At 35.3% G+C, this 24228-nt stretch overlaps 1 protein-coding gene across 1 annotated transcript; it reads left to right on the top strand.

Moving 5' to 3' along the window:
• Positions 1-2608: 2608 nt before the first annotated feature.
• On the top strand, positions 2609-19322 carry LOC147069414 (epithelial serine protease-like). Its single transcript, XM_085950751.1, has 7 exons — positions 2609-2659; positions 4000-4048; positions 10130-10283; positions 13195-13352; positions 15147-15245; positions 16932-17077; positions 19125-19322. Exons 1-7 carry the CDS (start codon positions 2609-2611, stop codon positions 19299-19301), a joined length of 834 nt encoding a protein of 277 aa, XP_085806877.1. The 3' UTR covers positions 19302-19322.
• The last annotated feature ends 4906 nt before the right edge of the window (positions 19323-24228 follow it).

Here is a 24228-nt window from a genome sequence, read left to right as displayed (position 1 = left end):
GTTTCAGATGTCTATGCTAGTAATATCTATGATAAAATATAAAAACAATCATTAGAAAACGTTATAAAAAGCAATAATTAAACGAATCAAGGATAATTTGACAGCTCAGACACTAAATTGTATGGAATGTATACTAACATTACTAACGCCGCCTGGTGATAAAAGTGTAGAACTACTGGACCTTTGCTGTTTTTACACAAAAATGCCTGGACTATTGCGGTTTTTAGAAAAGTGGCATATTTTTGAGAGCAGATTTGAGGGACTTATGATTTTTTAAAAAAATATATCTTTGCACAGTTGTATGTAATCATACACAGGGAATATAGAAATGCAATAAAATGAAAATGGAAAAAAGTGGACATTTGATGTTTTTATGCCAAGATCTTCAATTGTGATGATGACACACAAAGCTTTCCATTCGCTGAGAAGCCAAAAAGCTAGCGACTATTTTGACAGAACGTAGTTCGTTTTTTACCGGGAGGTTGCTACTAAGCTCTACTGCGCAGACGCAGTAAGCCCATACGCCGGCATGTAGCGTATAAAGTTGACCGGCTTTCAACTTTTCTCGGTAGATTGTTTACAATATGCTTGTTCGATGATGACGCTGGGCGACTTTACCGGCATATTGTAAATTCACCAACAAGCAGCTCGTAAAGTAGCTCAATGTCATTGACGCATTAGACGCCGTTCCCGGGATTCACGTGTATCGAAAATTGTCCGGGATCCCGGGATTCGGATTCCCTACATATTACTGATTTATCGATTGCTAAATATACATATAAGAGATTTTGTTATACCGTTTACGTTTACATAATGTCATATTGTATTATTATTACTAACTAAGTATAAGTACATATTTTATTAACGATGATCACAATCAAAATTATCAATAAGATGGTAAACAGGTGATAAAAACATATATAATAAGGTACCGAGATTATCAATCACTTTTTAACAGAGTAGGGTAAGGCAATTTTATACATAATATTATCTGTAACCATTAATAATAAATTTAAATATATGTTTAGTAGAGTTCCAAAATTTATCGAAAACAAAGCACTTATATCTATTAAGAGATTGATTAAGAGGGTTCAGAAGAAATTCTTGAGACTCCTTTACTTGAAGTTGTATGGATACTATTCGTGGCTTTATCCAACTGACTTTCTCTTAGGCATGCTTACATACTGCAGTCTGCAATTTAGAATAAATCTTTATTTAGCTACGTATTTTTTTCGACTAATACGAGGTATACATGAGAACTCTGCCATTCTGTGTGTCCTGTGTGTCCTTGATAACTATCTTAGAAATAGAGAACACCAGTTGCTTATTCTCCCAAGGTGCAGAACCAACCTGCCACTGGTAATGCCAATTGGGAGGGAGATAACTATGTTCAACGAAATTGATCGGGTGTTGATATATTCCACCTACGTGAGGATGAGTATAGGTGGACGTTGTTTTATAAATTCTTAAAATAGGGTCTGCTTAACTCATCCGGTGTACTTTCTTGTACCTATTGATACCAAATATCATAATGCCTAAATCCCCCATCAAAAATCATCTAATCGAAAGAGTTGGGAATATAATGATAATATTATTGTAACTGTAAATGAGTCAAGGCTAGACCAGGATGCACAGCGAAACAAACAAAAAGAAAGTTACCGTTATCTGTTTCTGGGCGGACGAAGGATCGACAGTAGGTATGGTACGGGCAGTCGGTAACCTACCCTTGAGCCTTGAACATCGCCTTTAAAATACAATTTGCTACCTTTTTCGCGCTAAAGCGTGCGTTTACAAACGTTATTAGTAAAAAATTGTTACTTTTCAAGCGAATTATACGTAATGTCCCTGAATCAGTGTTTTTAATAAGTGAAAAGTATAAATCAACACCCTACGTAAACCCATATACTCATCACTATCTAATTTATATTTTTTGTATGTACATATTTCTACTGTTTAATAACATACTATCTATCTCTATACTGCCCTTCCAAAGAAGAAGGCAGTAACTCGCAAAATTTGTGAAATTGAGTTATGAATGCCATCCGTTAGGTAATTTTGAAAGCTATATATTCTGTTCACTTTAAAATCAGAATTATCACTAAAATACCGTTAAAACCCTTAGTGAAAAAATGGACATCTGCTAAAATAATACAAATTTCTTAGCAAAAAGCCAGTAATTGCACCTATTTATTGCAGTTACTGCTTCTTTATTATTACTTTATTTGTATTTTAACATCCTACTAATAAAAATTATCACCGTTTTTTATTAATTCACAGTAGGTACTAAAGTTGGAACAAACCACATTATATAATTTATCTCGAAAGTGTGTGAGAGTCAGTTACTACCTTCTTCCTTAGAATGACAGTATACTGATCTATCTCTTTTTTTTTATGTAAAACTGTTTTATATTTCTTTGATTCTAAATGTCATGTTGTGAACGTCTTAAACCTATAATTTGCAATGTCCACAATATGTTAAAAGTAAATGAATTGAATTAATAATTCGAGTAATGGCAATAATATTCCCGATGCCTTCTCTGTTATCTTAAACTTGAAATATATAAATAATAGCACATATTAATCGATTCCATCAGTCATTGATTGCAAAATGTCGAGGTTTCATAGTTTGGGAGTATTGGTGTTTTTGACCTTTTCACAGGTAAGCCAGATTTTCATACAATCACAAGTGTGTTTTTTTGCCGAAATGTTCTTATATAATAGGCACAGTTTCCGTCCGGCAGGTCTATTCTATACACAAGGCTGCTATCGGTCCGCTACGGCAGCTAAATAGGGTTGTAAAGTATCGAATTACCACCAAAAACCTTAAATGGAGATGGGCTGGACACATAGCTCGAAAAAGAGACAATCGTTGGACAAATCTAGTCATCCAGTGGTATCCAAGAAGTACAAAACGTCCGCAAGGTAGACCTAGAGGCCGCTGGATCGATGAAATGATAAAGTTCTGCGGAAGTACGTGGCAACGCAATGCACAGGACCGAGAGAAGTGGAAGCAGCTTGAAGAGGCCTTCATCCAGCAGTGGATAGATTCAGGCTGATGATGATGATTGCAACAATTACAATAATGTAGTTATAATAATTGTTACAATAAATACTATGTTTTAATAGCATTTCTCTTGGCTGATAAGTTTTAGACAGTTTTGACAGTTCAGAAGGCTAACTTATTGTAATTGTTACAATACCTAAGTGTTAATAATTCGATACTTTCATTTCATACCCTATTTAGCTGCCGTAGCGGACCGAAAACAGGCTTGTGTATAGAATAGACCCGCAGATGTATCGAAAGCAAAGCTACGAGAAGAAGCATTTTCTAAAGAAATTGCGACGATTCGAGAAGTTACAATGGGAGAAGAAAAATGAAAATATTTATATCAATCATCATTATATCAACATTTAAGAGTGTAAATAAAGTAAAAGTAGAACTGTAGATATACGAATTATGTTACCTTCTTGGTCGTTCCCTCATCATGGCTAACGGTCATTATTACCTTGAAATTCTGTTATCTTTTGAGCGACCAAGACTTTCCACCCCTCTTTATCGTCTGCGTCTCTCAGGGTAGAGTGAAGGTTGCCCCCAGTAAGCTCCTTCACTTGGATTTGATATTTGGCCGAACTATAAACATCTCAAGATTAAGTGGTAATTGATAATTTGGATTTCTTAATCATGGCTGACGGTCATTACTCATTAGTACCGTTAAATGCTGATATCTTTTGAGCGACCAAGACTTTCCACCTCTCTTTATCATCATCTTCTCTCGGGGTAAAGTGAAAGCTGCGCCAGTAAGCTCCTTCACTTGGCTTTGATGTTTGGCTGAGCTATAAACATCTCAAGATTAAGTGGTAATTGATAATTTTGATTTCTTAAATCTTCAATAAGCCTTCATATTTGATCACCGTAAAACGGAAATTGTGTTTGTGGTTTCAAAGGACGTAAACAACTTTTTATATTATTTATATTTAAAAAAATGTAATATTTTTCAGGTCCTGGCGGGAAATGGAGGAGCCACATTTTTGGAATTCGTGAACCGAGGTATTTTCTTGATTAATATTTCATTTCAATAATGTCTTGCATTTATTTTATTATTATCTGCTTACCTCCAAATATAAAAAAACTCCATTTTTTGCAGTTGAGATTGTTTAGCCTACGATCACACATTAGATAGTGTTTTTATCTCAGAGTAAAGATATATAGAGAGCGTCTATTTTTCGGCAAAATGAAGCCGTGTTTCTTGCGTATAATGCACCTCGATTTTATCATTATCAACTTAAATATGAAACGTTAGTATTTAACACAAAAAACAGTAAATTTCAGCAACACGTGCTCGCAGTTTTTAAATGAATGTAATCAGTCATATCCATTTTTACCAGCGACGATTAGGAAAAATCTTTAATTCAACCGTAGAAATTATATCTTACTCTAACGCAGTGGTTTCCAAACTTTATGTTACTACGCCTCCCTTTAAAAAAAATCTAATCTTGGCACCCCCCATTATTTCATTAAATAATACAGACACCTTTTTAAAAGACGAAAATGTACTAATACAAAAATGAAAAAAAAAATAATAAAAATAGACAAGGTTTTACTACTTATATTATATTCATTTTAAAATTAATTTGTTTTTCATGCGATGAATGTGCTTGTTTATTAGCGCAATCAATTTCAATAGTAGTCAATCCAAAATCGTTAATTGACAAATGAGTTCTATTATGGGCCCCACATCCTGAAGCGGGCCCCCCCAGGCCAGGATCTTTGGCGGGCCCACCTACCCATGGCTGATGTTTAGGGCAGTGTGGTGCTCTAAAGTAATGTTTCCTAAAGTATACACGGGAGTTATCATTTAAATATAATAATCATGTATCACATCAAATTGCAACGCACAACCACATATTTAAAATATTTAATAGCTTTGAAATAGAGCTGCGCCTTTTTTATTATTAATGAAAATAATGTGAAAAGTGCATTAGCAAACTTACCAAGTACTCCAAATAGTTTTTTTTGCTTCAAATCTGGCGCGGAAATCATTTAAAAGTGGCAACATGGCGAACTCAATATATTTTGTAATTTTGATTTCCAAAGCTCCATTTTTTTATGAATGCCTTCAATTTGTCTTTTTAAATCAGTAAATGAATTATTGGTCCTTGCATTGATTTATTCTCTCATTTTTTTAAATTTCAACCAAATAGATAAGTTTACCAACAAAATTATCGTTCCTAAACAAATTTGCCCCAAATTTCAACATTATGATTTGACCCCTGTATTTCATTTTTTTCACGAGATAACCAGCGCGCTTCACAATAGTTCCTATAGAAGTGAGGTATTATAAAATTAGTCTCCATATTTTCACACAGGTTTGCAAACCTTTTATATACTGTTTTTATGTAGTTTATAACTAGCGTCCGTTTTATAAACTAAGTATGCATTTCCAAACTGCAAACCTGTGGCTACATTAATTATGTTAAACTTTTCGCGCCTCCCTTTGCAACACTCCGCGCCTCCCAGTTTGGAAATCGCTGCTCTAACGCATACTGCGGAGATATAAGCATGCCGAATGCTTACTAACTCGCATTTATGGTTCGTTTTTGTTCAGGCCTTGCTTTATACACATTAAAATGATATGACGCGATAGAAAATAATGCGTGATTTTGGGCACATTCTAATATAATATTATCAATCTAAGGTTATTTCGTTTTGTGTTATTTCCCCCCCGGATTATGTTCTATATTGTCCGGTCGGGTTTTTCGAATACACAAAATAAACTAGATTTCTGCTTTACCATTTTTTGAATGAAGTTTGCTTGTTAAAATTTCTGTAATATTCTGTTAAACATGTCCTATCTACTTAATATCTACAACACAACAAAACAACAATGACCATGTCCGATCCTAATAAACTCATATGGGCCCCCACAGAGTAGAGGTTTGTATTAGAAGAATTTTGTTTTTACGATAAATGGATGTTAGCCACTTGCTTTGCGAAGGGTGGAGGTAGGCTGTTAAGATCTGACATAAATACTGCACACTAAAATTTGTCAGTCAAACGTATTTGTTTTCATTGAATTAAGACTTCCATCTGTAGATAGTGTTTGTTAGTTTTTAAAATACAATTATTAAACTTTGCCCAATCCGAACCATAGTACGAGATAGATAATACTAAAAAAATATTAGTTTATCTATAAAATATCTAAAATTATGCCATTAAAATTAAACCATAGATAATTTTAGATATAGGTATTATAGAAAGAAGAATATTTTTTATCGATTGCTGCTTGGTTTAGGTAGGGATTAATGAATTAAAAAAAACTAATCAACACCATCTGTAATAATATGTATTCTTAATCCAACGAAAACAAATAAGTATGAATGAAAAAGTGTGCACAATTTTGTCATATCGCCCAAAGTATACCAAAACTATTATGGGTTGGTTTAGGCAGGGTTTAATTAAATTTTAAAAACTAACCATCACCATCTGCAAATTGTATTCATAGTTCAATGAAAACGTAAGTATTAGGTACTGACAAATTTTACTGTGCACTATTTATGTAAAATCTTATCAGCCTACCTCCACCCCTCGCCACTGAAACTCAAACACAAATTGAAAAACAATATACCTATTGTATTTGCCAGACGCAGGATTCGAACCTGGGACCCATGACGTTATAGGCCGACGCAAGCCGCTCGGCCATCGTGGGCGTATATCTATAGTAGATGATTTTCACAGGAATTAATAATAATAGGTCTTTATATTTTACAACATCCATGACGATATCTTGGGTGTAAAAAACATATACTTACCGATAACTTTCATTTGTTATACTAGAGTAGTAAACCGCCATTTTATTACCACGTTTTTCTTAGCTCGTATTCTTGTTTGTCCGGTGGTTGTTTATCCAGTACAAATCTTGCAATCAATTTTTAACCAACTTTCCGACTAGCTAAACATTTGAAACTTTTAGAATTTATCAAAACACGATGCCAATGCATTCTTTTAATACTTTTAGCCATCTTTAAGTAGAATTGAATTCATTTTCAGTTAATTCTGTTTTGTATGAAAAGTTATTTCGGAAGAAATCCGTAATCCAATCCACTATTATTGGTTGCTAAGGAAGTGCTCCTAGCAACTAAATTATTAATATATACGTGCGTTACTATGAAAATCAAAATGACATTTCAGTATTATATATTTGTTTGTTTGTTTGTTGCAAAATAGCAAAAAAATGATTTGTCGACAATTGCTTTATTTGTCCTAAATTATTGATACATAGAATTGTCAAGTTTATATGATCATGACACTAAAAGCGCAAGATGGAAGTATCGTACGTAACTGGGATCATCTACTGCAGTGCTCCGCAACTTTTTCTCACCCATTGCACACCAAAGGTATTCCCAGAATTCCGCGGCACACCACAGCTAAAACAATTTATACAACAAAATATGGACCCCACATGCTAAAGCGGGCCCCCTACCTATCGCTAAGGTTAAAGACTGTGACATTCTAAAGTAGATAGTGTTTTTCAAATCGTGTTCGAGGTAAAATTAATGGTATTCATTGTATGTTTAGCTATTTTTTGTATTTATTAATACAAACACTCCCCAATCGCATATTTAAAAATATTAGTAGCAGCGTAGTAATATAGCCATTAGGGAAAATTTTATTTTGTGTTTATCTCACTTATCTGGTTGATCTGCCACGCCCCCCTTGAGCCTGGCCCCCCAGACTAGAGCTCTGACGAAAGAGAAACCCGAAGTTCTTATCATTTTTAATTATAGCTTGAGTTGAAAAAAGTTGCTCACATAGGTATATGTCGTATAAAATGGGGCTGAACTGCGATAGCCTTGTCGGAAATCCGAAGATATTCTTTATTAACCGAAATCCAGAAAATACCCAATGGAACATCGGCGAAATTCATTTTTAGCGTCACGTCGTTCCTCAATTCAACAAAATTCCTTACGAATATAAGTATAGTGCTTCTATAGAATTTCCGGCATTAGTTGCAAAAGGGTTTCGAATCCAGTCGTATTGATTGTATGAAAGTAATGATGAAATTTCTTTTGCAGCAAAGTTATAAGTTTTTGGGCCGGACCCAAAATTCATTGCTTGTTTTCAATAGTCGTGAATTTATTTAATACTCCTATGGTAGCGAAGCATATCAATATATTTTCATTCTGACCTTGCATTTTTTTTATTAATTTTATTCAAGTGCTGAAATATATTACCAGCCATGCATGCAAATTTGGCCATGAAGTAAGTATTGTATAATATACAAAAATATTTGCATTTTTTGACACAATGCGCCGCGGCACACCTAGCATAGTCTCGCGGCGCACTAGTGTGCCGCGGCACACCGGTTGCGGAGCACTGATCTACTGGACACTGTTGTAGAGTTTTACAGCGCTCTATACAAAGATGACACTGACATCAATTCAGATCTTCCGGTGAACGGAGAATATGGAGATCCTCTTCCCGAGGTTACTACCACAGAGGTGGAATATGCTATAATGTGCATGAAGAGTGGGAAAGCCCCGGGAGAAGATGGGCTGACTATCGATGTTCTCAAACGGGCCGGGAGGACGGTGAGCGAAGTGCTCGCACGTCTATTCACGTCTTGTCTGCACGAAGAGAACATCCCAAAGTCATGGAAAAATGCCTCCATTATTATTCTCCATAAGAAAGGAGACACTGAAGATCTGAAAAACTATCAACCAATTAGTCTACTGCCAATTCTGTATAAGGTTTTCACGAAAATACTCTCAAACCGTCTCGAAACAGTTCTAGACGAGAACCAACCAAGAGAGCAAGCCGGATTCAGAAGAGGCTACAGTACTATGGATCATATACAGGTCGTCAGGGAAATCATAGAGCGCTACCAGGAATACAAACTGCCATTATATCTTGGTTTTATAGACTATGAAAAGGCGTTTGATTCCATCAAAAAATTCTCAATTACAGACGCCCTTAGCAACCAAGGAATTTCCAGACGCTACATAAACATATTGAACAGTGTATACAGTGATGCCACAGCATGCGTGAAACTCCACAAACGGTCGTATAAATTCCCCATTAACAAAGGTGTCCGGCAAGGTGATACCATTTCACCTAAACTATTCACCGCTACTCTTGAGGACTTATTTAGGAAACTTGATTGGGAGGAAAAAGGTGTTCCAATTAATGGAGAGCACCTCAGTCACCTGCGCTTTGCAGATGATATTGTTATACTCTCACAAGACCCGAAAGACCACCAAGGTAGAATGCAAGAACTCGCGGATGTCAGTCAAACGGTCGGTCTAAAGATAAATGTCTCAAAGACAAAAGTGATGAGGAACTGTTTTTCGGACCCTGCGATTATCTGTATTTCTGGCACCCAACTCGAGCAAGTCAGCAGCTACGTCTATCTCGGACAGCAGGTATCCATAGACGGAAGCATGCACGATGAAATTGCTCGAAGAACAAAGCTGGGATGGAGTGCTTTCGGACGTCTGAATAGTATCTTCAAGAGTGACCTACCATTATGTCTTAAGCGTAGGGTGTTCAACCAATGTGTGCTACCCGTGATCACATATGGCTGCGAGACGTGGACCCTCAACACGAGAGATGTCCAAAGGCTAAGAGTCACACAGCGAGGCATGGAGAGGTGCATGTTGGGCATTACGCGAAAGGACCGTAAGAGAAACGAATGGGTTAGGAAGCAGACAAGAGTACGCGATGTAATAGACGTTGCCAAACAGCTGAAATGGAGATGGGCGGGGCACATTGCTCGCCGAAAGGACGGCCGCTGGACAAATGCCGTCATCCAATGGTACCCAAGGGGTACGAAACGGCCACAGGGTCGCCCTAAAAGCCGCTGGATTGACGAACTGGTAAAGTTCGGCGGAAATACGTGGCAGCGAACGACACAGGACCGAGAGAGTTGGAGAAAGCTTGGGGAGGCCTTCACCCAACAGTGGATTGACCCCGGGTGATGATGATATGATTCAACTGAAAATTTAAAAACGCAGTATATAAAAAGTTCTTTTTATCTTGTAATTATTTTTATACGGAAACATCTCTTTCAAATGTTTAAATGTTTGAAATACATTTGATTTTTTAATGTGGTAATATGTTGTTTTATTTAAGGTGAACGCATCATTCTGGGCTCTCCAGCTGCCCAGAACCAGTTCCCCCATCAGGTGAACTTGGAGATGGTGACGAGCACTGGATCGAGGTCAAGATGCGGAGGATCTCTTATCAGCCCGAGATGGGTGCTCACGGCAGCCCACTGTGTTATTGCGTAAATATTCTAACTAATATGGCATGGCTGTGCACATCTTTTCTGTGTTACTTTATTACATTTGTGTTACTATTATCAAAAACGGCCAAATGCAAAGATGTGACTAACTAATTATAAACTCTGTGCATTATTGATAGTTTAGCAAAACAATATTATATACCGTGGCAATGTCGCTTTTGACGTTCGAAAGTACATACTATCATTTTTAAATTCCTCTTTTCCATGAATTTATAAAATATTTTTAATTTATATGCAATAGAAAAAGTATGAATAATGCACAATATAAATATATAATTATAAATTTGTAGAGATAAAGGACAACAATAATTATAACTTGAAGTGCGGTGATTTGGAAAATGAACGGTTTTGAAACAAACATATTTTTGTTAATTCTACGGGTCATTTACATTGACAGGTTTTTCGGTCTATAAAGCAATATTAGAAATAGTGAACTGTAACTTAATTATAGTTATTGAAGATGGGTTTATAGCCTGAAACAGATGTCAACATAAACGACTCGCTTAAAGTAGTATTGTCAAAAATAACTTTGTTTCAAAACCATTATAATGAAGTTTTACCACTTAAACGCCAGTTCAGTGATTAAAACTCATCCAATGGCCCCGAGTTCGATTCGCGGTGAGTTCCCAATATATCGTCACTATTTTGGCAGAAGACACTAATTCGAAAAAATGACATATTGAGTTAGTTATACCAAAATGTTCCTTATTTTAAACTTTACCGTCTGGAAACCTTCTTAATAAATAAACAGTCTTTATTTTAAAGTCATCCTTTCTACGATTACTTAATAAACTCACATGATAGACCATTTCAAACATTTTAACAACTTCAAAGTCAAATTACTCAAAACTAGTATTCTCCAGTTAGTGTGTTCTGCCAGAACAGAGACGATATTTAAGTAGGTAGGTACCTTACCTATATGATTTTCTGAAAGTCTGGGTGTTTGACATTGTTTCTCATATATTACTAACGATACCACTGTCATTGGACCGTATGGCCTGTCGTAGTGTTAAAAAAGAATATATATTATATAATATACGAATAGTTCTCGTATTAGACGTTTTAACAAATTTATTACGAATTTAAGAATTTTAAAAAATGTAAAAAAACGCCCACGATGGCCGAGCGGCTTAAGCGTCGGCTTATAGTGTCGTGGGTCCAGGCTCGAATCCTGGGTCTGGCAAATACACATATTGTTTTTCAATTTGTGTTTGAATCAGAGTATGATCCTATTAGGTTGAGCAAGTGGCCAATGTCCATTTCTTGTAAAAACAATATTCTGTCAATACAAACTTCCACTCTGTGGAGGCCCATTATGATCTTATTACGATAGGATATGGTCAAAAAAATAAAATAAGGATTACACAGGTAGTATGGACAAATCTGAAGGGTTTGCTTGGAACCAGTAATACTGAATACATTCAGCTAGTCTTATTATAAATAATTACAAGATAAAAAGGACTTTTTATATACCACGTTTTTAAATTTTCTGTTGAGTTATATAAACTTGACAATTCTATGTATTAATAAAAACTTTTTATTGTACTTGATAGAAATACTGAATAAAATAAATATATAATACAGAAATGTCATTTTGACATTTCGTATTGATTTCCATAGTAACGCACGTATATATTAATAATTTAGTATGCTAGGACCCCCTTAGCAACCAATAATAGTGTTTTACTTTTTACGATTTTTTTCCGAAATAACTTTCCATACAAAACATAATTAACTGAAAATGAATTCAATTCTGATTAAAGATGGCTAAAAGTATTAAAAGAATGCATTGTCGTCGTAACCTGATATATTATAAGTTACAAATGTCTAGCTAGTCGGGAAGTTAGTTAAAAATCAAATCTTGGACAAACGAAAAAAATTTGTACCGTACACACAAGAGAAAATCTGTACCGGACAAACAAAAATATGAGCTAATAAAAACGTGGTAAAATGTCATGACTCGTATTCATGTCGCAAAAATTACTCTAATATAAATTATATATGTTACGAGGAATGTGCGAAATTGAATATTAGATGAAATGGGCAAAATTTTGCCTAAATCATGAAAAATGCAAGCCCGTTGCCTTATTCATGAATTAGACAAAATATCTGAAGAGTGCGTGAATTCGGCAGTAATTTTTCTGCCTAGTTCATGTATTGGACAAATTAGATAGTAGCGCTACGGTGGTATTTTTTGCAACTAAACTAAATGTATCAAATGCTCATGCATTGGTCAAAATGTACATATATTATCTATGGTCAAAATAGATGATCGCGCTCCGGTGGTGTTTTTTGCAACTAATCAAACTAAACAAATGTGTCAAATGTCATTGATTATAATATAAAAATATACCAAACAATAACTACAATAATGTTCATATCCATTTACTATGCGAAAAAAAAATCTAGAACTATAATATGATAACGGAAGAATTTTATTGAAAAGTATTTTCGCGATTTGATTCGTGCTTGGGTATCAAACGTGCAATGGTCGATTAAATGTTTGTGATAGTTTGTTGACACTTGATAGCTAACCTCAAAATGGACATTCAGTTGAATAATTTAATTCAGAATTACAAAACCTAACCTAACCTAACCTAACCTAATAATAATAATATTATATTATGTCCAATTATAACTAATAAAACCATCCGTATTAAATTTACTTTTTCTTCTGTCATGTTGACAGTTCAAGAATTCCATACCCTGGCGAATTCATGTACTCAGCAGAAAATTTACCTTATTCATGAATAAGGCAACAGGCTTGACTATTACATGAATTAGCCAAAATTTTGCCCATTTCATGTAATAGTTAATTTCGCACATTCGGTGTAATATGCGTATATCTTAAATTCTATTATTTATTATAATATTCGAATTTTTGTTCAAACAGGATGAAGCAGATATTCGTGCGGCTCGGCCACATCAACACCAACACTCCTCAGGTGTTGGTCGACACCAAAACATTCTACTACCACGAATTCTATAACCCACTCAACTTCAACAATGACATTGGTTTAGTGGACCTAGGAGGCGATATGCCCTTGTCAAGTAAGCAAAAATTTCTTCTTTCTAAATGCTTTATACGCCATCCATGCACTGAAACCGTATGCGGTTTCGATCCGTGTGCCATACTAAGATTATCTTTTCTGTTCATGGAAATATATTTTCACAAAGTATATTATAAGCATCTGATCGTATCCGTTTATACCATACACTTACACTTACAAATTTAGTGAAAATATATTTTCATGAACACAAATCATAAGTTTAGTATGGCACACGGATCTAAACCGCATACGGTTTCAGTCCATGGATGGCCTCTTAGTTGCCAACGTTTTCAGCAGCCTAATAGGTACTTAAATGATAATTCACCTGTAGAATTTTATTTCATAATTTTTTTCAGTGTGTTTTCCTGATTATAACAATAATGGCTATTTATCCAATATGGCGAGGGGTCGTATGTTATTTGGCTTTTGGGTGGTTCATATTATCGTATCTGGAAACTTGTACGTATGCAGTTCGCTGGATCACACTTCACTGTGAAATGTTGTGTCGGAAATATATGGCCTTATATTAAGGCTATACTTCAGTTGAGACATGGTCCAAAAAGATCGTGGCTAGGCGATGCGCGGATTGTAAAAATGACACGTGCCGAACGAAATATAATATGTCAAAAAAATCCAACATGCGTCCATTTAATGTTATGTTTATTGTTATATTACTAATAATAATAGTATATTCATTGACATGTTTTCTTTTTTAAGTACATACGTAAAGTTTTTTAGTCATCTTTACACGATTTAAGAATATTTTCACCGACGCCATGACAAAACAAATCGACGTGCGGACACATCGACTGTCGTTCTCCGATTGGCTACTAGTGAGAAATTTCGTCGCACCTACTGTTGAAAATTATTTGCCGTTTCACTGAAGTACGCTCTTAAAGACCGTCCAATCTCTTTGAGTCGTATAGAACAGACATAAAATTCATGTCTAGATAAAACAAGGTTCTTGTCGGTTTACACTTTACAGGAAGCCAGCAGCAAACATATTTTGAAAATAGCCGATATACTGGATTATTTGTCAGGTTAGGTTGGGTTTTCATTCTTGAATTCATGGATATTGCCAAAAATCAGCTGTGAAAATTGAATTAAGGTTAATATTGAATCTAATAAGATTGGAAACCGTCTGATATACGGTCATCTTTTTCCGATAAGAAAGCTCGCGCTGAACTGTGCCACGGTGAAATGTTTTACTTACAATTTACATGTACCTAACCACATATTATTATGATGCCGAAAACTCAATTCTTCAAGTGTAGTAAAACTACAAAAATAGACAGAATACCTTTAGTTTTACCTGCAGACTACCAATCGAGAAACGCTGCTGGAGAGCATCACACTGTCTTTAACATTAGCGATATGGTGCCCTATGTTATAGCTTGTGACACGATGTCACCCGACGTAATTGTGACGTAATCTCAATACACGCATCGAGGCGAGCCGCCCAAGCACACGGCTCACCATAGATATTATTATGCTGAAACACCAATTTGTGTAATGTAGAATATGTGTGAATAATGTATGAATAACGCCAGTATTAGAGTAGCATTAATTTCTCGAATGCTATTGACTCATTCCGGTAGTACGTCACAATGATGTCATATGATGTCATGTCGACCGGGCGACTTCAACTCGCAAGTTACAACATAAGGCCCATGTAGGGGTGCCGACAACATCGTGGCCTGTGGGCCCACTTCAGGAATCCTCAGGATGTGTGGGCGATGACATTCTTCATAGATATTGTAATTTTTTTGTTATTTTATTATGTTTTAATTTTCAGATAGCATCAAAGTCATTCGTCTTCCGAAGAGATCGCAAGTCTCTAACACTTTTGCTGGACAGCAAGCCACAGTCAGCGGTTGGGGTTTCACGAAAAATGGTAATCATTGGTTACTTTATTTAAAATAAATGTGTTAGCTACACCACGACATCTACCAAATACTTTAATGGGTAGTTTTTTACTCTGCATCGCAATTCTTTTGACTGCACTCACACTTACCCACCAAATCAATTCGCCCCGCACCACACTCGGTCTTAATCGAGCGTATCACGCGATTGGTAATATTAGTATACCTCGCTGTAACTCTTTGAAGCAGAATGAAACGTATGTAAGTTTGTACCTACTACAAAATAAATTTTTAATTAAATCATTTAAAAATATATATTTTTCGAACTTTTGCTGCCCCCTCAATCCTAACACCCACGTATTTTACATTCCCAACACCCCGCATGGCGCACCCCTTTAAGAAAATATCCTCATGCCCGAACTGTCTTTGAAATATTCACTTAGGCTGCTACATCCTGCGATTTGATATTTGTCTTATATGATATTTATAGATGCCATTCAGTATTTTATTAGGTACTTACTTACACCAAGTAGCGTTTTTACTTGCTGTGGATATTAAATAATTGCCACTATTTATTAAAATACTAAGTACATATTATATACTATACTCTAATAATTAGAAACATTCAAAATATAATATATACTTAAAAATATCAAGTCGAAAACTAATCTAGAATCCTCGAGAATTAAATATTGTGAAATTATAGAATCTCGAGAACCGAAAAAATTCGAGAAATCCTAAACTCTAGTTACGATTGGTGATAGGATTGCCCACACCAGCGCAGTTATTCTTTAGTTAGCACTTTAGCACGTTTCCGTTATTTTCATTGGTCCAAATTAACACGAAAGGCATTCGATACACAAGAGGGTTATCGACGGCTATTTAATAGTTATCTACAATAATTGGTTACGAATTTACCAATTATTGTAGAAAACCGCCGAAAATACGGCGAAAATTCAGATTGGTAGACATGTCAGTAAAATTCGGGTATGTTCGTGCTGGCGGGTACGTCCGAACCCAATTGTTTTATTGAAACGTCAAACATATTAACATAACATACAATTTTATTAGCCATGTCATTACGATTGCAACATGTAGTGAAAACAAATATTAGGTTACTACTAGCTGCTATAAGCCACTCGATATTTGACAGCTCGCAGGGAACTATAAATTAAGGCGGCAGTCGTGACGTAATTATTTTTCAAAACAGTCGGATCTTGCGTCTCAATTTTCAATATGTAAAATCGCTCTTAAAGTTAACACAGCTAAGAGAGGGGGTGTTAAAAGATAACACTTTTTGACAGATGAGACGGTTAACATTTTGTAATAATTGACTGCCTGAATACATAAAGTGATAAATGTGATATATTTATCACATGCTGGTCTTTTGGATTTTAAGTAATATGTTAGAATAGCCTCGCAGTCTGTATTCTATAAACTGGGGTACAGGTCACACCGAAGGCATTGTGATATCCCGTTCAGCTGTTCAAGTTTTCAATGGGAGGGAACGAGATGGATGGTGAAGCGGAGGTAAACTGGCACGCCAGCTTACAGAAGGCAGACTCTAGCTGATGAGAATGCGAGTCTATCAACGGACATATTGTATGCTCGCAGCTCGCTTCTATCAGATAACTTCAAAACAAACTTTTTAAATTGGTACCCATGTGTATTATAGTTGTTTAATAAATTGTGAGTACAAATGTCATTTAAAATTTTAGAAGGCCCAGTGTCAACCACTTTGAACTTCCTCAAAATGAAGGTCATCACCAACGACCGCTGCAAAGAGGACTACAACTCTGGCTTAATAAAATCATCCACCATTTGTACATCAGGCATCCAGAGTCTATCTCAGGGAACATGCTTTGTGAGTAATCTCTTTCGTAATTATTTATGGCTAGTCTAAAAATATTTAACTATGCCACGCAGGACACGAATGGACGTTAAGTTTATAAATTACCTATGTTAATTATTGAAGTTCCTTATAAGGGTATCAAAGGGAGACGGAAACGACAGACCAAATCATAAAAAATACTAGGACGGGAGGTTATCCACGCGTGAAGAATGTCGATGGTCTAATGTCAATACCCCGTATCTGACCTATATGCCGAAAATGACTTTTTGATGTACTAAAAACAACAAATGTTCTGTAATATGTAAATACATTTTTAAGTACTATTAATAACACCGCTTATAACATTAGGAATATGACGTGTATGCCAAAGATGTTGAAAAAACCTTCTTCTATAATAGAGCTTCAAATTTATATTTTTGCGCATTGTCACATAATGCCGTATTAAAGTAGATATTTGAATATAAAATTTAGCTGTATACTCCCTCGTAAATGTATGTAGGTATAAGCGGCTAACGCGTCGGTTTATAATGTCGTGAGTCCCAGATTCGAATCCTGGGTCTGACAAATACACATTTTTTTACAACGTGTGTTTGGAGCATAGCCCCCACAAGGGGGGGGGGGGGGGCTGACAGGGCTCCAGCCTGGGGGCCCGGCGTGGCGGACCGACCACACATCACAAAATTTCACTAATAGTAAAAAATGTCGCCTGCTTCACGAGTATACTGACATTGATTATTGTTTGTCGATATTCGATAACTCCACAATTCAAGTGGGTGCATTAAAATACAAAAAATCGCTATGAAATACCCTAAATTACACTATTTGTATTACAAAACTGTAGATCGTCACACTAATTTTAACCTTAGCGATAGGTAGGGGGGCCGCCAAAGTTTCTAGCCTGGGGCCCCGCTTCAAGATGTGGGTGCCATGGTTTGGAGTATTGACCTAATAGACTGAGCAAGTGGCTAACATCAATTTATCGTACAAATAAATCTTTTAATACAATCCCCACTCTGTGGATACCCATTAATGATCTTCTTAGGATCGGACATGGTAAAAAATGTGGATGAAGATCAAAACAATACGTTGGGCAATATTTCAATGGTAAATCTCGTAAAACACCGAGAAATATGTGCATAGATTATGTAAACGTACACGAAGAAACAGATTTCAAACCAGAGCCGCCATTTTGATTTTGACGCTGCCAATATAAGAATAAAATACTGAAGTTGTTACCAATATAACCACACGCACTGTCGCTCGATTCGAAAATCGAATTACATTCAAAATTCCTAAGGCCCCGTCCAGGGTAGGCGCATTCGGCGGAGCATTGAGCGACACGCGCAACTCAAACAAACGTATAACCGTGTGTGAAAATGTTCGTAGACAATGTCTTTTTGTGGTTATACGTAGGTATATGCGGTTATACGTTTGAGACGCGCAGATCCAACCAGATCCAACGATCGACGCCGACCGTCGTGACCAACGTCTTTACACTATAAGCAATTACACGCAACGATTCGGTCGCATCATTGCTTTATATTCGTTTAAAATAAACATAGTGTTGCTATTATTAAAAATATAGGCTGCCCGAAAACTATTGCTTCGTTATATTGGTGGCTACACTAAGCAGTTTTCCTTCGCAATTTTATGTCAAAACTAATCTATCAAACTTAATCTCGCACGCGGGCGGTATTTTCGTTCGTTCTCGGCAATCTTCGCTGGTATCTTCATGAATCGCAGCAGAAGGAAATATGATTGGTTTCAATTTGCTCACGATCGTTCACGATCCCAGAAAACCATAGATATATAGATTTTGGCAATCGTGACAGACGATCGGGCCAGACGCAATCTGTCAATGTAATTTGAGCATAATACGTAATGGTGCAAGACTCCTTATAATATCTAAAGTTCAATTTCTTTGGTTTTCATGTGTAATAAAAGTAGAGAAATTCAAAGGATCGCTGGTGCAGAGAGACAAAAAATACCTACGTATATGGATGCGGCATCCCTGATCATCTAAAATTATCTAATCATTTGAATTGTTTTTCTTATTCAGGGAGACAGCGGTGGCCCCCTTATTCTGAGGGAATCCGATGGCTTGGACACACTCATCGGAGTCGTCAGCTTTGTCAGTAGCTATGGATGTGACGCCAACTATGCGTCCGGATTTGGCCGAGTCACCAGCTTCTTGGATTGGATCACGTTGCGTACCGGAATTGTCATCAAGCCATAATTTCGACTTATGCCTTAACAATAATCGTCTACTTTAAAACTGTGTTATGTATTGAATTTTGTTTAATAATAAAACACCTTTCAAACATTATCTGACCTAGTTATTGAAGATTTTAACATGGAACCTGTTTTACTCATGATCTCCGACGCAAAAGTGTTAAGAAAAATAGACGTAGAATAACTATAGACGCGCATTCTACCCGCGGCCCGCACCCCGCCTTACATTCAGTTGCCTACATTCTGTGCGACGTATTGTCCGTCTGTTATTATTACTTCTTTAGTTTTATTATTGTAACTACTTTTTTAGAAAAGTAAAATTGTGTGAAACCTTTGGATTCGGTAACTTTGACAAATAAAATTTCTTTCGAATTTGGACAACCAGCATTTAGAGAATCAGTGGGCAAAGCATGTTCCATGTTTAATAATTTTAGCCGTCAGGGTTTAAGTAACCATTATCTGAGGGGCTCCGCCCCCCTGTGAGGTGCAAGGCGCTGGGTTATTATGAAACTTATTTATATATAATTAAATAGTTTGTATCTGTTGCACTATAATTCAGAAATACTAAGATTTTAAATTAATTCATTTTGCCCTACCTGACGTAAAAATATTCTTTGTAATTATTACTAACCATCTCCTTACTTTTTCATACAAGGTGGTTGTTCGTAATTTTGAACAATTATAAACACTCAGGCTTTGAGAAAATTACATAAATATATTGTGTCTTCACCGGGTCGAAGTCAGAGCTCCCGGATGGAAGGCCAGCGCCGTACACACTGCACCAATTGAACATTGGAATGCATTATGCTTTAAGTTTGTCGACAAGTCCAGGTTTATCATATGAGAAAACGGTTTAGGGGAGAGTGGGGTTCATTAAAAATATTTTTTAGTATATTTAAGATGGCGGGGTTAATAAAATCTAGAGGGCGCCACTCACCTCCATATTTATCCCACCTACTACTTATAGCCTCTCGTTGCTTCAACTGAAAAATACCGCACTTTTCCGGGTACCTGTACCCAGACCCTCCACACCTTGAGTATATCAACACATATCTGCAGATATAATAAAGTGTACCTATGAGTTATTGCGATCTGTCGCACCCACATGTGGTTATCGAATGCGCGTGGTTAAACAGTCATACTGAGTCCATTTGTGTCGTCCATGGTGTTTTGTCTTTTGGAGATATAAATAATAAATAAATAAAAAGCCTCTATTTCTTACAAACAAAAGTAAATGACAGTTAAATAAGAGTTAAGACTATATCAAATGAATATATATATATATAACCTATGAATATATTTATTATGTATATATATCTATCTATGGTTGTATTATCTACTTATTTCATAGTTTATATAATATTAATTATTATTATTTTTTTTTTTAAATATTTTTGTATAATACATATATTAAGATTTTTTATTTTTGTATATAATACTATTAGATAATGTTTATAAATTGAACAATGGTATGTAATTAGTTTGTTTGGTTTGTAAAAACCCCTCTTCGGGTGAAGGCCTCCTCCAAAGTGATAATCTCTGGCCTCAATTGTTTCTTTAGTCTTTAGGCGCCTCGTTTGTCTTTTGGAGATACCGTATCGTAATATTAAAGCAAACATTGGATGCCCCAGATAATTGCATTTCCACAGATCTTGCGTGCCGTAGAATGCCGAGAGGAGTTGGGCCAATCAGTTCAGAAGACGACAGCCAAATCATCCGAGTCACGATCCTCAGTCTTGAGGGACTGATAGTAAAAATACATTTTCTCAGAAATGTTTTCAAATGTTGTATGTTCAATAAAATAATCTTAAATCTTGTAAATTAATTATTGGTTGAATAAAAAAAAATAGTTTATTAAATTATTAGCAAGTGCAAGTACGTTATCACAAAAATTTGGAGTGATCCTGACACCGGATAGTAACTAATTAAAGTAATAATTATAATACCTACTTTGATTTAAACTACAAATATGCTGATTGACAAAAAGTAAGGCATTTGGAAATTGCTTCATATAATATTGTAAAAACACTAGTTAACTTCGGTCAGGGTACATGGGCGCGGATCCCGGGGGGCACAGATTCAAATCCTTCACTATGTTGTATTTTAAAATATTTTTTCCTTTAATGCGTTCTTATCTACTATAATATTTTGATTAGATAAATATAGGTTAATCAGTTGGTACAGCGACACCGTGGGCACGGTAAAAGAGCCTTGAAGTTGTAGTAGTATTGTTTGCTAGAAGAAACAGGCTGTGCATTAAACACTTCATATACTCGTACGAACCATATATGGTACCCAGTAGCGAAGGGTGGAGGTAGAGTTGGGTTTCGGGAATTTCCTGACGGGAATTCTCGAGAAATTTTAGAGATTTTCCATCCCGAATTTCGAGAATTGAAATTTTTAGCATTTCGGGAAATCCCGGATCTCGAGAATATTTTCTCGGGATTCGGGATTTTTTTATTATCAAATATTAATTGAAAAAAAAAACTATTTTCGATATGAAAAAAGTGGACAGAAATACAAAACGCTCAGACTGGTCGGGGCATTTAAAGCAATAACTTAAACTAACGTCGACTCAAAATGAGCGCAATTTTTGCAGCATCAGGGAATTTTGTGTGTCAAAAGCGTACGCGATTGTCAGACGCAGTGATTGAGTCTGTGTTTTTTTAAAATTCTATTTTAATAAGCAATGTGTTGAATTATTTTTGTTTTCCTACTTCTATTTTGTATGTCTTATTACATAAATAAAAAAAAAAAACATTTTTGGAATTAGTTTTTACACTGATTTTAGGATTTTCCAGGTTTTTTAAATTTCCCAATATCTCGAGAATTCTCGAGAATTCTTTTCTGGAAATCCCGAATCTCGAGAATTCAAAATTTCATCATTTCGGGAAATCCCGAATCTCTCGATTCTCTCGGGAAATACCCAACTCTAGGTGGTGGAGGTAGGTTGTTAAGATCCGCCAATAATAGTGCACACTAAACTTTGTCAGTCATACGTATTTGTTTTCATTGAAATAAGACTACAATTTACAGATGGTGTTGGTTAGTTTTAAAAGTTAGTAGTTAAAACCAAGCCATAATAGATAATAGTAAAAAAATACTCATCTATCTATGAAATACCTAAAATAATGTAATTAAATCATACATAACTTTGAATATTTTATAGATAGAATAATATTTTTTTATCTGTTGTAGTTTGTTTTTGGCAGGACTTAGGCCCGTTTCAGACGGGACACCGGTGTCGCGCTCGATATACTATAGGAGGCCTTTGTATTCGAATAAAGGGGCATTTGTATTATGTTTATGAACGCCCAGAGCTAATGAGTCAATGCATAATTTCGCGTTATAAATTAGAACATAAAACTGGCTGTGGTAATAAAAACAAGTGTATTGGTGGCTTGAGAATGGGCAGTTCACTAACATCATAAACATCATAACATAATACAAAGGGCCATTTATTCGAATACAAAGGCCTCCTATAGTATATCGAGCGCGACACCGGTGTCCCGTCTGAAACGGGCGTTAATGAATTTAAAAAAATGAACAAACAATATGTGTAATATCAAATTACGATTGAAGTGGAGAATTTTGTAAAACTCTTTACCGGAATTCGATTATATGTGGGAGTACAGGGCGGCAATATATTTTTTATCAAGATTTTTTATAATAGAGATGTTTCTGAAGTGTTTCTGAATTGTGTATAATAAATAATTGATTTTTTTTCGATTTTTGTCGATTGCTAGATATTCATATAAGAGATTTTGTTATACAGTTTACGTTTACGACATATTATGTCTTAATTATTGTATTATTATTACTAAATTAGTATAGGTACATTTATCTACAATGACCACAATCAGAATTATTAACAACATGGCAGTGGCGCATGGTGACTTTTGGAAAAAGGTAAGCTGTGGAGATCAGAGAAAACTAGCACACTTGTCAGATAACTTACGGGAAATAAGAAGATAATACTTACTAGATAATACTGAACATGCACCGTTTAAAAAAAAAGATTTTTTTTCGGTTAGGTACATGTTCAAACACGCGCGTTAACATGTTCTTACTCCCTTATTCAGTTTTAGTTTGTCAATTTATGGCTACGGCCGTATGTTGTAGCTTAACCACTGGGGAATGCCAAAAGAAATGGCGTATTTCAAAAAAACACTACCTTATTCTTAGGTCAATAATTATTATAAAGCAATCATTATTCGTAGAATTTTTATCACATTTGAATAGTCAAAAACATGGCTTATAATCAGTATCTTTAGAATTATCTTCAAATGTGTTAATCTTGCCCATTTTTTGAATAATAAAATGCCTAATTCTTGTCAAATTTGGGATCACAGAGATTATCAATATATTTTGTTATCGTAAATATTTCACTATATTATTATAATGTTAACATTAATATAACTAATGGTTTTATAAATGCGTTTAAAAATTAGTAAATGTAAAAAAAGTAAATGTACTGAAATATGACTATATTCTAAAACATTAGAGCGAGAGGTTTAAAAGAATACTATTTTATGTAATAAAAATACTTTATGCAGTCATCAAATGTTTAAAATAAATATAAATGATAATAAGGCTTCAAAATTATATAAATAGATTATCTACAATGTTTAAGGAATGTTCAGGATTATGTTTTGAAAATGCAATAAAAGCGTCATTTTGACCGACGCTGAGCATGTCCCCTCTTAATACTCGTATATAACTGCCAGTTAAAAACGAATATTTATCATATAAATTGTTGTGAAAATGTCTAATATAAGTTTTTTTTTGCTGTATTCAAATCTAAATGAACCCTTGGAAGGTCAAGCTTTAATAATTTTTGATTTTTGAAGAAACGTCAAACTCGGGAATGATCGCACAAAAATTTTCAACTTCAATCGGAACACTTGACAATTTAATAAATACTTATTATA

The sequence above is a fragment of the Rhyacophila brunnea genome, unplaced genomic scaffold (assembly GCF_057557595.1).
Source record: "Rhyacophila brunnea isolate RB1 unplaced genomic scaffold, BYU_Rbru_1.0 scaffold_23, whole genome shotgun sequence".
In the NCBI taxonomy this organism is placed as follows: domain Eukaryota; kingdom Metazoa; phylum Arthropoda; class Insecta; order Trichoptera; family Rhyacophilidae; genus Rhyacophila; species Rhyacophila brunnea.
The sequence above is the reverse complement of the archived record's forward strand: the minus strand, read 5'-3'. Positions and strand labels throughout refer to the sequence as shown.